This window comes from Magnolia sinica, chromosome 11 (genome assembly GCF_029962835.1).
Source record: "Magnolia sinica isolate HGM2019 chromosome 11, MsV1, whole genome shotgun sequence".
Classification (NCBI taxonomy): Eukaryota; Viridiplantae; Streptophyta; class Magnoliopsida; order Magnoliales; family Magnoliaceae; genus Magnolia; species Magnolia sinica.
The window spans coordinates 84600069-84617249 of NC_080583.1; the positions used below are offsets into that span (position 1 = coordinate 84600069).

Sequence of the window (17181 nt, forward strand, 5' to 3'; positions counted from 1 at the left end):
TTGGATCCTGAAAGGGGCACATGCTGGGAAAATGTATGGCCCAGTGATATATTTACACCATCGAATCCATCTATCATATGTGCCACCTCAGAAAAACCCTAGGGCCTAAAACCCATCCTGATTCAAAGCTAAGGTGGGCCACAGAAAGGGAATGATCTGAGAGGGAACACCTGCCCTTGGATTTTGCGGGGGCCTACGTAAGTCACAAAACGGCCTGAAGTTTGCCTGACCCTTCATCTGGACTGGATGAAGGGTCTTAATGGCCTTGATCGTATATACACAACAGCGGCCCCCTTACGCCAATCAACAGTGCCTCTCCCTGTGCCATGGCCCATATATGAGTCTCGGATTGGGCTGATTTTTGAGCTCTGGAGGTTTTCTGAAGTGAAGTATCTTGTGGACGGTTTGGATTCTGTGAACAAATTAATGGGCCCCACATCTGCTCGGTACCACAGGAGAGGGCACCCCTTCCTGAAATGCCTTTGTTTGAGCTCATTTGTGGTCTTTATTTCCAGTGGTTTGCTAATTCCACATGCATGTTTGGAGCAGTGGCCAATCCATCGACATGGAGACGTGGATGCCAATATGGACACGTGTGAGATCAGAGCTTTCCATAAGGTGGGCCACATTGTTTAGATTTTCTTGATCTAAAATAGGGCATGTAACACCTACGGGGCCCCACAGGAGACCAAACAAATGGAGGGCCAGAAAAGGATTTTTTGAACCCTGAGTTTAATTTCTACGTTGGAAGATGGCCTGAGTTTTGAGGCAGAGAATCTGAGCATTTTTTTGCACACGTGTTCCATACTTGCACGTGTGATTGCGTGTGGATGGGCAGCACTGCACACGGATGTGAAATTAGCAAAAACTGTACGATATACCCATGAGCTTGTCTTATGTGAGATCTGGGCCGTTAATCAGGTGCGACGGGTGTGAGCTGTCACCCAAACGACTGGGGAAAAGCAGTGGGTTTGGATTTGGGGCTTTGATTGTAGCTTCATGCAAATGTAATTGAGGAATATAACCATGTATGCAACCAAGGGTTGAAAATGCTCTGTACCACTCCTTGCATGCAGGCACCTGTAGATGTTCACTTCTCTATTTTCATAGGGTAGTATGTAAGGGTGACCATGGTCTAGGCTTGGATCTACTAGCTTGGGCTAATGGATTGGTCTTGGTCCCACATGCATGGCTTGATCGAATTTTGGGGCAGGCGTGGGCTTAAGTCATTTTAGGTGGACCCTACCCAGCCTTACCCGGTCATACCTGATTTATATGTAATGTACCTGTATTATATCCTTAAAATATGCCATTCTAATCTTCTTTTGGCAATCCATTTGCCTTGGATTTGGTGGTAACTGGGGGTATTTCAAATCCAAATAATTGAATTTTGCATTTGGTAACATTGGATTCAAAGGTAAATTGAATCAAAAGTATTTCAAATCTATATTTTATTGTGTTTTGAAATCTCATCAAAATGCTAAGATTCCAATGTAATATAAAGGAGATGTTTTTTTACCTTAGAAAACATATAACAAAGGTGTCTCTAAGCTACTAATTCATTGAACACATGGCACACTAAAGATACCTCAAAAAATTCCAATTATAGGTTTCTATACTAAAATCATATTAATAGAATGATACGAATCATCCAAACGTTGGACATTTATATGGATGGTTTAAAAACATTGGCAAGTTGCCTGTTTATGATATTTGCATTTGTGGCCCACCAGAGTGTGATTCCAAAGCACATCGGCGATCCATAGACCTCGTACATGATCCATGCTGCCTTGGCTAAAAAAAAAAAACTCTACTTTGACATTTGAAAACGGCATTAACCTTCCATAGAAGGGATCACTTTGCTTTTTTTTATTCCCTTTCACAAACTTCTACAATTAATATATTTGATAAATTGAATATTGATTGGGTGGACATTCATTGGCAGCTTAAAAATAAAAAATATCCAATAATCCCGTTTCAACAAAAAAGTGTCCGCAAATCAAAGGATAGCATCGAGCATCAAATGTTGCCAAAGTATTATGCAAGTCCCACAAATGAGAAAACGGGATTGTGTACTGACTCTACCAGAAGGTGCCCCGTGGGCTCACCATGATGTATGCGTTTTATCCATGCCGTCCATCCATCTCTGCAGCTCATTTTAGGCTATGCATCAAAAAATGAGGCAGATCCAAATCGTAGGTAGACCACACCACAGGGAAACAGGGGTGATTCAGCACCCTCCATTAAAAACTTCCTACGGCCCGCTCTTTAACGTTTATTTACCGGACGCGGATTGCGTCCTCCCCCCGACCGTCTCCAGCTGGGAACAGGCAGCAACGTTTGAGTGGCCACACTGATGTATGGGTCTTATCCACACCGTCCATCCATTTTTTATCTATCATTTTAGGGTATAAGCCCAAAAATGAGGCAGATCCAAGCCTCAAGTGGACCACACCAAAGGAAGCAGTGGTGATAATGATTCTCACCGTTGAAACTTTTGTTTATTTGCCATCCAACCTATCCAGATCCATCCAAAACTTCTTTGGCCGTAGAAGTTTTCAACGGTAAGAGTTTAATCCCCAATGTGTAGTCCACTTGGGCTTATCCCATGAAATGATAAAATAAATAAATAAAAATGGATGGATGGTGTGGATAAGACCCATACATCACGGTGGCCACACAAAGCAGATGCACATCCATCTCGTTGAATAGGTCACGCAGACATGGATGAAGGGAAAACACAATCATATTATCTTTGATCCATAACTTTTGAGGCCCCAAAGAAGTTTTTAATGGTGGGGATGGACGGCGTGGATGAAACATATACAATATGGTGGGGCCCACAGAGCTCCGTACTGTAGCAACGTTGCTACTGGCAGGGTAACCATGCAATCCGGGTCCGCCATAAAATAAGAAAAAAGAAGGGGATTTTTACCCGAACCCCCCTCCTTCCATCTCTCTCTTCCTCTTTCTCTGTGTCTGCTTGATAGCTACCGTCCGATTCTCCCTCTCTGGTGGGCCATAAATGGAGGGCGTAGGGGCCCGACTGGGCCGGTCTTCGACCCGGTACGGCCCGGCGACTGTCTTCAGCGGCCCCGTCCGGAAATGGAAGAAGACGTGGGTACACGTGTCATCATCCCATGCCTCCTCCAACCACTCCAACGCCACCGCCAACGGCCACAACGCTTCCCACCTCCTCCTCTACAAGTGGACCCCAATCTCTCAAAGCAACAACAACAACAACACCACCACCACCACCAGCAGTAGCGCCAAAGATGATGATGCCGCCGCCACTGCAACGGAAGAGCCGCCACGTCGCAAGTTCCGGTACGTCCCGGTGCGTAGATAAATCTCTCTCTCTCTCTCTCTCTCTCTCTATTGGAACTTGAATTGCTATGGATGAGTGAACGTTGTTAGGGTTTAGGGTTTTTAAATTCTTAGGTTCTAGTACGTGCAATTGGGGATCGTTGTTCGTTTGATACATGCCGTTTGTTTGATGGGTGCTGCATTGGATGGGTCATTGCTCAAAGATATCCCTGGTGGGATGGTCATAGCTGTCCAATCTGTGGCGTCTTTTTTCAGTTGGATGTGGACCATTGCTGTTTTCCTCTTGTTAAATGATGATTTGTGGGACTGATTAGAGGGTTAGCATTCTGCTATAGTGGTGATGATGGAGGATTATGATGCTCGTTGACTGATTAGAAGTGCGAATGTGCAATTAATGACGTTGTTCCCAATAAAGATAATCTGAAGGTGCAATCGATGATCTAATCCACAACAGTCTCTTTATGAATATAATTTTCAAGAACAGTGGAATTGCCTTTCAAAAGAATCAAGAAAATGTATCTTGAATGATCAATGTAGAAACAAAAAATGCGGCAATTAGTTTTTTTTTTTTTTTGCTTTGTTTTGAGTGAGCGGGTGGTGTTAGGGTTTTGGGCTTATAGATTTGAGGCTGTCCCTACTAATGTAACCGGTTTTATGAGATGGGTGTTTTAGAATAGAAGATTTCAAATTTGGGGTTTGTAGATTTGTTTGAGAATTCAAAATGTTGAAATTTAGGAAGATAATTCCAATTTATTGAAGGTTTTATGTTGGTGGTTGATGATGATATCTACAAATTCATCAGTTTGATATGAATGGAAAGAGAAGTAAGAAGTATGGAAGGCCTCAAGAGCAAAGGGTAGCATGCAAGATGTATGAGCAAACGTTGGCAAGTAAATGTCTGGACGCATTGCGTTAGGATATGGAAATGTAAAGATGGTTGCCTTGATGGGTTGACCTTATTTGCATGATACTTCTAACTGGGTGCCACTCCCACTTCGAATCACTCTTCAGTTTCGGGTCCCCTTTCCTGCTTCTTAGCATTTTATACTTGCTAACATTTTGAAACGGATGCTTCTTCACTCCTACACCCGAATCTGTAGCGGCTTTGCTTTATGCTTCGTGCAACTATAGGGTTGACATGGTAGAGTAGAGTCCAGACACATTTGCAGGAATTGACTTAATATTTGGACTTTAGCTCAATTGGATTTCCATACTTTTGCTATTCGTAGAATGAGATCCTCAATCTGCTGTTTCTAGGTTAATAAATATTTTCTCTGAGTCATTGCAGCTCCATTATGCCTAAGTTCATCAAATATTTTCTATGTTACTGCAGCCAGACAGAGACATGTGGGATCTCTTTATTTTATTGTACCAGTAATTTTTTTTAAGCTACTTATAAAACTTTCTGAAAGAAGATTTGGGCATAGTATCTCTCAAAAAAAAGGGCAAAGGGATAGAAGTAGCAGAGCCTCTGATTTAGGAGTTTGGGAAAAAATTTGTACTATCATAGAATTCAGATAGGGAAATAATGGCAACCCTAGCAAGGATGAAAGAGGGAAGGCTTTGGGGACAGACTATGTACCAATAGATGGGTGGAACTTCCATTCTGAAACTGGATTGGTTTGGTTACTAGTATTTACGACAAAATTTTACAGACAAACAGAATGCCCCATCGGTGAGGATAAGCATCATGGTACCTACGTTCTACATAGGTACCATGATTTTGAATATCAGTTATGATACCGCATAACTGGTCAATCCGTTATGTGATAAATGGGTGTACTGGTCTGTTAAAAAAAGGGGCTTTATCAGCCCATATCAACCTGTAATGATGTCCATACGGAACCTAGGGTCATAAAGGCCCTATTTCAAAATTTTTATTTTATTTTTTTCTTTTTCCTTTTTCCACCAATTTCTTCCATTGAACAATGAAGGAAGCTTAAAAATTCACTTTAGACTAGATCAAGGCCTATATTGAGGATCAAAACACATGTGAGTGGGATCCAGCTAATTAAAGTGGGATGGACCATTTTGGAAAAAAAATTGAAAGAAGAGGTAGAACCATCACTTTTTCATTTTCTTCATCTTCTTTTTGTTATGTTTCAATGTAATGGGCTCTAATACACTAAATCATGCTTGATTTGTGTTCGATTAGAGCCTATTTGGTTGCAAACCTTGATTTAGAAGAACAAAGGAGATCCACAAAGCTGCACCAACTATAGAGGGGATCAAATTTATAAATCAGAAGCTCTATGAGAGGTGGAACAAAGATTAAGGTAAGAAACAAGGATCTCATAAGATCAGTTTGGCTTCATGCCACATAGAACAATGATTGATGCTATTTCTCAACTTAGACAATTGATGGAAAGTCATAGAGACCAAGGTATTCAATAACGGTAATGTTAGTTGTAGCGGCCACCGTTGTTTCCGTTACAATATTGGGCCATGGCGGCCATTAAAGAGAAAAAGGAAAAAAAGAAGCATGTAGCCATTTTTTCTGTAATGGCTGTTACAGCCCCGCAACGTGTAACCGTTTCCCACCGTTACCATTACGTTACAGCTATTACATAACCATTTTTTAATAACTTGGTAGAGACAAGGAAGAATCTAAATATGGTTTTTATAAATATAGAGAAAGTGTATGATAGAGCAGTGGCAAGCATTCACCCATAACTTTGAAAAGTTTGCAGTTCAAACCTTGGGTATGGCAATTATATTATTAAAAAAGAAAAAGAGGAAAGTATACAATGGAGTACCTAGGGAGGTTATGTGGTGTGTGTTGAAGAGGAAGGGGGTCCATAGATGACATAGAGATATCATCAATTACATATATGAGGGTGTTGGCAGTACAAGATTGGAATGGTTTGTTTTGAGCAAGTGAGTTTCCAGTAGTCCTCATCAGGGGTCCCCAACCGTCACTCCTTGGTAGTAGACAATTTCTCTCTCATCGGTAGGGAGATAGTTTGGAACATCCCCTGTAGAAGAAATCTTCTTGATAATGAAATCAAAGAGCTTGCAGATCTCCTATCTGTCCTCTCAATCAGTATTCAGGACCATCAGGCCAGCAACAGACCGACATGGAGATTCGAGAACAAAGGCCTCTTTTCAGTCAAGTCGTTCTACAACAGCATTTCCAAGAACCCCTACACCTTAGAATATCCCCCTTCAGAAAAGGTTTGGAAATACAGGATCCCCCCAAAGATCGTGGTATTCGGGTGGTTGGTATGTATTAGGAAAGTCCGGATGGTAGATAACTTAAGGAAAAGAGGTATGTGCATCACTAATAGATGCTTATGCTGTATGGTGGGGGCAGAAACAGTGGACCACCTCTTTGTCCACTACCCCTTTATCAATCAGATTTGGCCAGTCATTTTTTCTTGGTTCAAAATTTTTTGGGTTCTCCCGAATTCCCCAGGCAACCTGCTCAAATCCTAGCATGGAGCAGATCTGGGCAATCAAAAAAATCAAATATGGAGAATTTCTTTACCGGCAATCTAGTGGGCGATATGGGAAGAGAGAAATGGGAGATGTTTCAATGGGGAGTCGCATGATGTGGGATTTGTTGTGAGAAGAATCCATTATTTGATAGTAGAATGGGCTTCCCCTTTTTCTTTTGCCCGTAATTTTTTTCCTTTTTCTAGGAGCCTTGGGTTGCTATCTCAGCGGGTCAAGCTCCTCTTTTGTATTCCGTTTTCCTCTTTAATATAATCATCTTGTCTCTTTTCAAAAACTAAAAAATAAAAAATCAAGGGTTGATGGTAAGCTCTTACCTTTTCGACATGTTTTTTTTTTTTTCCTACCTTATTGCATTTGTAATAGCTGAATTAGCCACTAGTGTCAAGGACGAAATCCCTTGGTGTTTGGTGTTTTTTGCTTGCAGACACTTGGGTGTTGGTTGATGAGAGTAGAGACAGGAATATGCTAAATTGGAAGTTTGGAGGAAGGCTCTTGAGTCTAGAAGCTAAAAAGTCAATGTAATGAACAGTGGGTGTTTGGTTTAAAATTTTAGTAGTTGATGATTTTTTTGGCCAAAAAAGGGCCGTTATGGGGCCTTATTGACTGATATGGCCAATACCAATACTCAAAACCTTGAATCGGAGTCTTCGGCATGTAATATATTTTTACCCTACTTCTAAAATATGGCAAACCCCGTGGGTACTTGGGTCTAAGGTATCCCGTATCGGTATCGGTTGGCGTAACGGTGTCCTTCGATACCGATACGGATACAGGGGTGTAACGGCGATACGGGGGCGTAACGGCCCTTAACGGTGCAAATTTTTTTTGCCAAAAAAAAATGAAAAAATATGGATTAAATCCGGAATATTCTAAGCATTCCAAATATGCATTCATCTATAAATTGGAACATGTTTATGATGGTGTAACGGTCCACTTTTTGGTGAGAAGTTGTATCAGATTGTCTGATGAATTTATGAACCAGATAACTTAAATTTGACTACAAAATTCTTATATTTAATTTTCTAAATATCTAATTTATATACTTAACAATTTGATATCATTTCTCTTAATAGTTCTTTAAAAAAATGAAATTAAATTTAGGAAGATGGCGTTGCCAATTTGGGGCTGACTTGAAGGATCAATCCATGCTCCAAATCAGCCTCAAATTCATGCAATTTATTGGCATTATCCTACTTATGAATTGGTGGACATTTATTGGATAGTGAATCATCAAAAAAAAAATCAAAAGTCCCTATTTTAAAAAATAAGCGTCCACAAATTAACAATTAAAAGTATTCAAACAATTTGATTTTGGCATTGTGAGTTAGCAATTACAGTCCATAATTTAATTGGTAAATTTTAAGTTAATACATGTCTCGTGTACAAATTTTTAAGGGCCCGAATTAGGCGGGACTTGGATTGTGAAGTATAGCATACGAGTGTCAAGGTTTTTTGGGCCCCACCCATGATGAATGTGTTATATCCACACCATCCATCCATTTTGCCAAATAATTTTAGGGCATGAGCCCAAAAATGAGGCAGATCCAAAGCTCAGGTGGACCGCACCATAAGAAACAATAATAATTAAACGTCCACCATTAAAAATTTATTGGGGGCTACAAAAGTTTTAGATCAAGCTGACATGTGTGTTTTCCCTTCATCCACGTCAGTGTGACCCAATTAACAGGTTAGATGGAAAATAAACATTACACTGGACCGTGTAACAAAACAGTGCAAGTACACTGTTTCATATGCTGTGGTCCACCTAAGATTTGGATCTTGCTAATTTTTTGGATCATGACATAAAATGATGTGGCAAAGTGGATGGACGGCATGGATAAAATCCATACATCATGGTGGGGCCCACGTGGCACACGTACCTTTTATTAACTCGTGCGATAAAAGCGTGTTGCGTATGCAGTCCATTCATTTGTCGTCAGCAAGTCCTGTGGGTCTGATCATGAGGTATGTGTTATATCTAAACCGTCCATTCATTTGACGAGCTCGTCTTAAGGCTTGACATGAAAAATAATACAGGTCTAATTATCAAGTGGACCACACTGCAAAAAGCAGTGGGGGATTGAATGTCTACCATTGAAACCCTTTTGGGATCACAGAAGTTTTGGATCAATATAAAATTTGTTTTTCCTCTTCATTCAGGTCTTTTTGACCTTATGAACAGATTGGATGGAAAATAAACGTTATGGTGGGCCCGACGAATTGTTTAACGGTGAAAATCATTATCTCCGCTGCTATTTTTGGTATGGTCCAGACGATCTTTGGATATGATTCATTTTTTGGGTAATGTTCTAAAATGATCTCTAAAAATAGATGAACGGTGTAGATATAATAAATACATCACTTTGGAGCCCATGTAACTTTGATCTCCTTTGAACCATTCGTACAACTCGGAGCTTGAGGAGTGTCAGCGCTCGTCTTAGCATGACACGTACCTACAACAGCTATATAGCTGGTGTGTGGTACACCAGCCAATCGGCTTCCGATTTCTTTATCCGATACCAAATGAAAAAGAAGGGAGAGAGGGAAACCGAAGAGAGAGAGAGAGAGAGAGAGAGAGAGAGAGAGAGAAGAAGAAGAAGAAGAAGCCAGTTATCCAAACTGTTGAATTGGTGGACCAGGGTGCGAGTGGGCTATCCTATATTGATAACGGTGTTGGCCGTTACCGTTATGTATCGGTCGATACAGCCATATCGTAATGGATACGGGACACCCTGCTTGTGTCATTTAACCTTCTAATGATGTTTTCTTGTGGCAAAATAACTTCGTGGATGTCTCCAGATGCAGGACAATTAACCACTTGCTCTAAAAGCTAGAACTATTAGAGTATGACAAATTAATCCCTTTATCTCATAGCCTAGGTCTCACATCTCATGAGTTAGGACCTCGGCCGAACCCCTATTGTGGGCTCGTGGGCCCCAAATCACATGGGCTGCTTGCCCCGAGTGTGTCCTTGCATCCCACGGGCTACCCTACTCGAGCCCGGTGTGAAATGCACATCAATCACCCCCGGTGAGGAGTCTCGAACACGAAACCTTCTCCGCGGGCCCCAAATCACATGGGTCACCTACCCCGAGTGTGTCCCTGCATCCCATGAGCTACTCCACTCGAGCACTCGAGCTCGGTGTGAAAACGTCCCTGCATTAATCTCCCTCGGTAAGGAGTCTCGAACACGAGACCGCCCACTCTGATACCAATTTGATGCAAGACAATTAACCACTTGCTATAAAAGCTCGAACTGTTAGAGTATAGCGAATTAATCCCTTTATCTCATAGCCCAGGCCCCACATCTCATGGGTTAGGGCCTCGGCCGAACCCCCCTCATGGGCTCGTGGGCCCTAAATCACATGGGCTGCCCACCCCGAGTGTGTCCCTGCATCCCACGGGCTACCCCACTCGAGCCTGGTGTGAAAATGCCCCTACATTATCTCCTATATGATCTTAGGTCAAATTTTCCAAAAGAAAAATTCACACTTTCGAACTTTTGGTTGATGATGATGATTCTTTTGGAAAATTTGACCTAAGATCATCTAGGAGACATGAGTTTAAACTTTTTGGAAAATTTGGAATGTTCCAACTTCTGAATGTTGACATATAAGTTTAAGGTTAAGGATATTTTGGTAATTTCTTATCAAAGATGTTTTCAAATGTCAAATCCAACTACATTTGCTGAAGATATGAGTATTTATGAATCTACAGGTCAAACCCGAAAGTCATAAATCCCATAAAGTAGAGACCGCGCGCTAGCATGGGCTATAGAGGGTGCCTAACTCCTTCCCTCACCGTCACCGAGGTCCTTACCTAGAATTCCCGATCGCAGACCTTATTCATGAGTCATTTTAAGTTGGGGAGTCTCCGATTTTCCAACTTAAGGCGATTTTACTAGTTTAGCCTACTGTAGATTCTAGGCCTTTATTCGGCTAGTGGCGACTCCCAAGTCTTTAAAACATACTATTATGAGTTTCCTTCGTATCCATCCAAGATCAAGCTAGCGAAGAGTGAAAGATGCACCACCAGACATTTTTTTGGGTGTGCGTGTGCCCGCCTGCCCGTGGGACGGCATCCACAGATCCACCGTAATGTAATTATCCTTCGGCTCCTGAAATTAAATATATGCAGTGCCAAGGATAGTACCACATTGAAATTCTATCTGTTTTATCATAAAAAGTTTGCATGCAATCATATCATCTACAGGCCCCTGACAGTAAATAGATAGTGTAAGGGATAGTCTTAAAATGGTAGTAGTTGGCAAATACCTATCTTTTTTTTCATTGCACTCATATCATTCAGACCGACTTTTTTTTAAAAAAAAATCAAATTTAAGAGCTAAACCTACAGGTCTCCTGGTTGTTAGATGAGCTGGTAGAGACAGTGTAACATGTGTGAGTGATCCGGGGTACAATCCCTGGTAGTGTTCACTTTTCAAAAAAGGAAAAAAAGGAGCTAAATCTACATATAAAAGTACCATTTGCATGTGGATTAAACAGCAAATGTTAAAATGTTGTGAGATGGAAAAGATCCTCTTTAAATCAGCATGGTTGATAAAATGTCCCCATGGTTGATAAAGATCCTCTTTAAAATGTTGCGAGCGTGTTGACCATCTTTTCAATCACTGCCCCTTTGCGAGTGAGTTCTGGTATAAAGTTTTGGGTTCTTTTGGTGTTTCGTAGGTGATGCCGAAGTCAATGGAGGGGTTCTTGCGTTCTTGGCACACAGGGGTGGGGTGTGGAAAGGAGAGACGAAAGTTTGAGATGGGGATTATTGGTCTGTCTCTGGGTCTTATGGGGGAGGGCAATAACCGATGTTTAGGCAAACCACAGTGGGGTAGTGGAGGAAGTCTTTAGGCAGGCCAAGCTAGATGTTATGGATTGGGCCTCAGACTCTGAAGTTCTGGGAGATTGTTATCTTTCTCCTATTTCTTGGGCTGCTTTGTAATTTTTTTTGGCCGTTCTAGTCTTTGTTGATCAATAAAATCATAACATTTAAAAATAAATAGATAAATAAATAAATTGTATACTACTATTGCTTTAGTAGTTACTTTCACCTTTTTATTGCTTTCCTTATTGTAGTTAGAATGACGCTATTACTTATAATTTTAAATGGTCGTTCTATATATCCAATCAAGCTACTATGCATAGCTCATTGTATCATAGTAACTGAAGCCCAACAACCTAGAGGAAATCAACCGGTTGCCAAGAGAGTAATGATGGTGATCACACAAGGCTCAACCAATAGCAGTCGATAATGTAAGTTTTTGTCTATTTTGACTAGTTTAGTAGCTTTTCAGGCCCGACATGGAAGTCCTAGTCTGACGAAGTGATAGGTCTACCATATGGAGAAGTGAAATTACATGGTGGTTGATTCCAGCTTTAATTAAATGATTAAATAAAGAAACCCTGAAAACCCCCACTTCTGAAAAACCTATATGTTGTGTTCTTTAGGGGGCCGTTTGGATGGGAGTAAATGGAGTAAATGGGTGGAATTGAGAGTAAATGGAGGTAAATGGTATTTGAGGTGTGTTTGGATGAAAATAAATGTATGTAAATGAAATGAAATGGGAGTTAATGTGCATATAAATGAAATCCTCTCTACGAGAGAGGGTTTGTCTTTTGAGCTCTCTCAAAGAGTCGCATATGTAAACAAAGGTGCAACTATGCACATGTCCACCAAACACGCTTTGCGCTAATGATACTTTGAAATAAAGCAAATATTAGCTACAGGACGTGGATTAGCTACTGACGGCTTCAGTAGCTATCTTGCTACTGAAGTGATGTCACCAAGTCTGTGGGGCCCGCCATGATGTATGTGTTGTATCCACACCGTCCATCCATCTGGGGAGATCATTTTAGGGGATGACCCTAGGACATGAGCCAAAGAATGAGGCAGATCCAAAGCTCAAGTGAAACCCACCACAGAAAATGGTAGGGACAGTGACGCCCATCGTTGAAACCTTCCCAGGGCCCACCATGATGTTTATTTGAGATCCAACCTGTTCATAAGTTCACACAGGCATGGATGAAGGGAAAACACAAATATCAGCTTGATCAAAAACTTGTGGCCCCCAAGAAGTTTTTAATGGTAGGTGTTCAATCCCCACTGTTTTCTGTGGCGAGGTCCCCTTGAGCTTTGGATTTGCCTCATTCTTTGTCTCATGCCCCAAAATGCTCTCTCCAAATGGATGGATGGTGTAGAGACAACACATACATCATGGTGAGGCCCACAAAACTTGGTGATGTCACTAAGCCGTCGGTAGCTAATCTACGTCCTTGGCTACATCACTGAAATCACATCAAAAGAATGATCCAAACTGTCCAAAGGATGGCCATCTAAATGGATGGTTAAAAAGCGTTGGCAAGTTGCTCGTTTGTGATCCTTATGTTTGTGGCCTACCCGAGGCTCGTAGTTTCCTCATTTTTGGCTCAAGTATATATTTCAATGTGCTTATTACAATCATTCTATTAAATATTGCATATGCACACTAGGTTGGGATATTCAAGCTGATTTGGGATATCACGTATATTCCTGTCAATATATTGAAAAATTCAAATGCATTCCAATTCCTCCCATTCAAACAGAATATTTTGATTTCAAATGCATTTCTTTTACTTCCATCCAAACACAACTGTGTAAGCCATTTACTCCCAATTCATTTACCTCCAAATCCATTTCCCATTTACTTCCATTTACAAGCTCCCAATTGAGCCCTTATAGGTTTAAACTTTCCTAGGGTAAAGATAGCTTAGGAGCCTAGGATAATCTTTGGTATCCTGTTTCTGCTCAGATCCTGTGAAGAGCTGCCACATCTCAAACCAGTTTCTTCCAAAATTGGAGCTCGCACATCCACAATTTTACCCTCTTTCTGTTCTGAAAAACCTCAGGGACTCATTTCCTTGAAAAAAAAAAAAAAGAAGTAGAAGAAGAGAAAAACCTCAAGGACTCATTTCCTTGAACTTCCAGTAACAATCTATCACATCACAAACTTTCTTCTGATCTCTCTAGACTTGTAATTTGACATATGCTAGCTGGTGAAACTGTTCTTCTTTCAAGGTTGCGGCTGCAACTTCAGGGGTCACAACCTTTTAGAATATCTTCCAGCCCTTGATCTGGATGAACTCTTGAAGGAAGCAACAGATCTTGCTATCTGCACTTGAGATCTCTTATCATCTCTCCTCCATGGAGAGAACCTTGCATTAGAGTTTTCTTAAGATGAATGTAGGAAACAAGCACCACTAGATGGGACTGTAGATGGTGGTTTACGTGATGCTTGGTTATGTTTTCTTTCCTTCTTATTCAGTGGTTTATTAAACAATTTGACAAACGCAGGTTTCTGTAGTAGAAGAACAACAATTAGAAGCTGCTTCAAAGGATGATGATGAGACTAAAGGCGATACTTCTATGATTGATCCAACCCAAATGGCATCCAAGAGTGACGATGGTGCTGATGGAAAACCTGATGTTAATGACGCGCCAATGGAAGAAGTTCAGGTGATGATTGAACCATTCTCATTTATATTTTTGTGAATACCACACCATTTTCAGCATCTCCTTCGCTCCACCTATTCGGGGCTATCTCTATAAATCGTAGTTCACCCGATCATGATTGGAAACAGGAATTCTCATCATTTGCTTGGAATTGGTTTGGCGATGGCTGCACTGATGACACCAAACACTCAGTTGCCTTCCCTGGGCTCGGGACTGGCTAGCAAGTTGGTACAAGGCGGAGTTATTTGTAGCAGCACCTTTTAAAAAAAAGTGTACACACACACACACACACACACACACACACAGAGAAAAAGGTCTGATACGGTCATGGACTCGTACTGACTCTTCCAGTCTGTCTAGTCCCAACTCGGCCAAGTTGGGGTGAAAAGGCCCAACTCACCTGCGTCGGGGTCGACTCATCCATATATAACTCATTGTATCAAACAGGATTGGGTTGTACGAGACCGAGTTGGCTCAGACCAGTTGCATGGTACTCGTTCAAGCGTTTAAACCATGGCTACGATTAACTCCACCTAGTATTGCTATATGTTTGACGACAATGTTGTGGCTAGAAAAAGTGCATCTAGAGTTGTGATTTATTCCTTACAGAGCTTTCTATTCAAGAGTACCTCCAAAATCATCCTTGTTATATTCTAATTTAGTACCAAGGAATTGCAAAATCTGTAGATGTGGAGGCCCTCCGTTTGGTGATCTAGACATTTTTGTGATATCATCCACTGGGGATGCCTCAAACTGTCTCCCACATTGCAAAACCCCAACTTGTAGGTCATGGTCCACATGCGCACACAACGGAGGGAGTTGAGGACAACGGGAGGAAAGTTTACTGCAACAGTGCATTTGGTGAAAAATAAGCCAATTATCAGAAGGTAGGGATCTCATATGCACATGTTGGGTCCTATCTGATCGGTCTGGATCACCAAACCATGCCCGTCCACTCCTGGAGAATCTTGCACCTCGGCAAACTTTACATTTCACAACGCCCCATATCCTATAATTACTCACTTAAGTTAAATTTGTGAGTTTTCCTGAATATGGGTCTCTTGTATTGTAAGAGGATGTTAGCTTCATAGCATTTACAGCTAATATTTGTAAGTTGTTTAATTATGTGTTAAAACTACATGATATTTCAGGCTTTGGACAAGGATCGGGATGCATCACAAGGGCCAAGTGAAACCAATTTGGATCTGAACCTGGCTTGAAAAATAAACCCATGACAGAGACCACGGTACCAATCTGAGCAAATGTTAGATCAAAAGACTGTTGGCTGGAGAATGAAAGATGAAATAGCCAGTTGGGGTTATGTAAGAAGAAGCCGGCGGTTAGAAACAGAAGGAAAGCAAATCTATAACATCTGACCTTTCAATGAGTGTAAGTTAGTTCTCGTTTTCGTTTCCATTTTCTTCTCGCAACAGACCTTCATGTTGTCTATTGATGTACTCTTCATCTTGACTCATTGATTGTTTGTCTAATTACACATTGTATGGATTCTATGCACAAAGATGCAGCCATTGTTGGGCACTGCCTTCTCTTTTTTACTGCAATGAGGTGATTTTTAAAGGGAGGCCAGAGATGTTTGTGTTTCCTTTAGGCCATGTTTGGAAACTTTGGGTTCATGCCAAACTGCAGCAGGGGAAAAAGGTTTTCCTTTGATGTGATGATTTCTGTTGTTTAGATAGCAAAGAATGGGTAAATTCCACTGGGCAATCTTTGTGCTTAGGATTGTTTGCATAAGAAACTAGGTGAGTATTATGTGGAGAATATTAAAATTTCCACTTGCTACTCAATCAAGAACTAAAAATTGAAACCCGTGTTTCAATAGTTCTCATGGAATTCATCCACCCATAATTATTTTATTTTATTTTTTCCCTCTTACCATGGATCCCACGCATACAGTATCCCACCTGCCCACATTCTTCCAATGCACCCAAGTGGAATTGTATGATCCTTGTGCCTCGGTTTTTGCATATAGTCTGTTTATGCCATGGTTTTAAGACTGTCTGAGTCCATTTGGGCCTGGTCAGATTCAATCCGGTTCGGCACCATGAGCCATCTAGATAATTCACTCCCAGGTCTTTCAACCATGGTTTATGCATTTGCCCTTGCAAATCATGCTCCTGTCAATTTGTACAAGTGGGGTCCATTATTTGCTATACCTGAACTATTGAATGGACCATGACCCAGATGTTTTTTTGACTGGAAGAGCCCAACTAATCAATCTTTTGTCTTTTATCTGTTAAATAAATGTGTAACCATTGCTGGTAGAGCCGGAATATGATACAGCCCTCTCTCCACAGTAGACAAAGGTGGGGGGGCATATTATTTAGGACTGTCCATCCATCTAGTGGTTTCTATTGTAGGTAGACAATGGCTAAAAATAAGGATGGACTGATTGTACCTAATCTGATAAATGGCCTTTAACGCTAATGGTAGAAACAAAAGTCACCAACGACTATCAACCATTCGCTCTGCAAAGCTGAAGAAAGCTGGTGGCTAGGGCTGTATGATGCATCCACAAGAATGAAGAAAACTGGCACCGGTTGATGCATGACCCTAACCAGCATTAAATCTGTAGATGCTGTCCATTAATGATGCTTGTCCATGGTTTTCTCTATGAAATTCTTTCTATACGAATTAGACAGTTGCTGTATTTACTCTCTCCGCATTGCTTGTGATGATTGGGTGACTTTTAACTTGGAAGGAAAAGATTGAAGAGGAAATTTCGGACTTCTGCTGGGGATAGTTGTGTCTGCATTGTCGCATGTACATGACTGAGAGATCCAAACTGTTCATCAACTACGCCCCACTACCGATGGATCAACCCAAGATCCGGCCCATATTCTCCTTAAGTGGGGCCCACATAACAAAAAGAAATGGACA

The 17181-nt window shown here is 41.1% G+C and overlaps 1 protein-coding gene across 1 annotated transcript; it reads left to right on the forward strand.

Annotated features, from left to right (window-relative positions):
- The first annotated feature begins 2924 nt into the window (after positions 1–2924).
- On the forward strand, positions 2925–15870 carry LOC131219588 (uncharacterized). Its single transcript, XM_058214815.1, has 3 exons — positions 2925–3337; positions 14125–14286; positions 15435–15870. Exons 1-3 carry the CDS (start codon positions 3026–3028, stop codon positions 15501–15503), a joined length of 543 nt encoding a protein of 180 aa, XP_058070798.1. The 5' UTR covers positions 2925–3025; the 3' UTR covers positions 15504–15870.
- The last annotated feature ends 1311 nt before the right edge of the window (positions 15871–17181 follow it).

What these genes read in the sequence shown, in the direction of transcription:
- LOC131219588 (XM_058214815.1), top strand. Translation starts at nt 3,026, where the DNA reads ATGGAGGGCGTAGGGGCCCGACTGGGCCGGTCTTCGACCCGGTACGGC. An exon ending in GCAAGTTCCGGTACGTCCCG is followed by an intron (nt 3,338 to 14,124) that starts GTGCGTAGATAA and finishes TGACAAACGCAG; the next exon opens with GTTTCTGTAGTAGAAGAACA. An exon ending in CGCCAATGGAAGAAGTTCAG is followed by an intron (nt 14,287 to 15,434) that starts GTGATGATTGAA and finishes ATGATATTTCAG; the next exon opens with GCTTTGGACAAGGATCGGGA.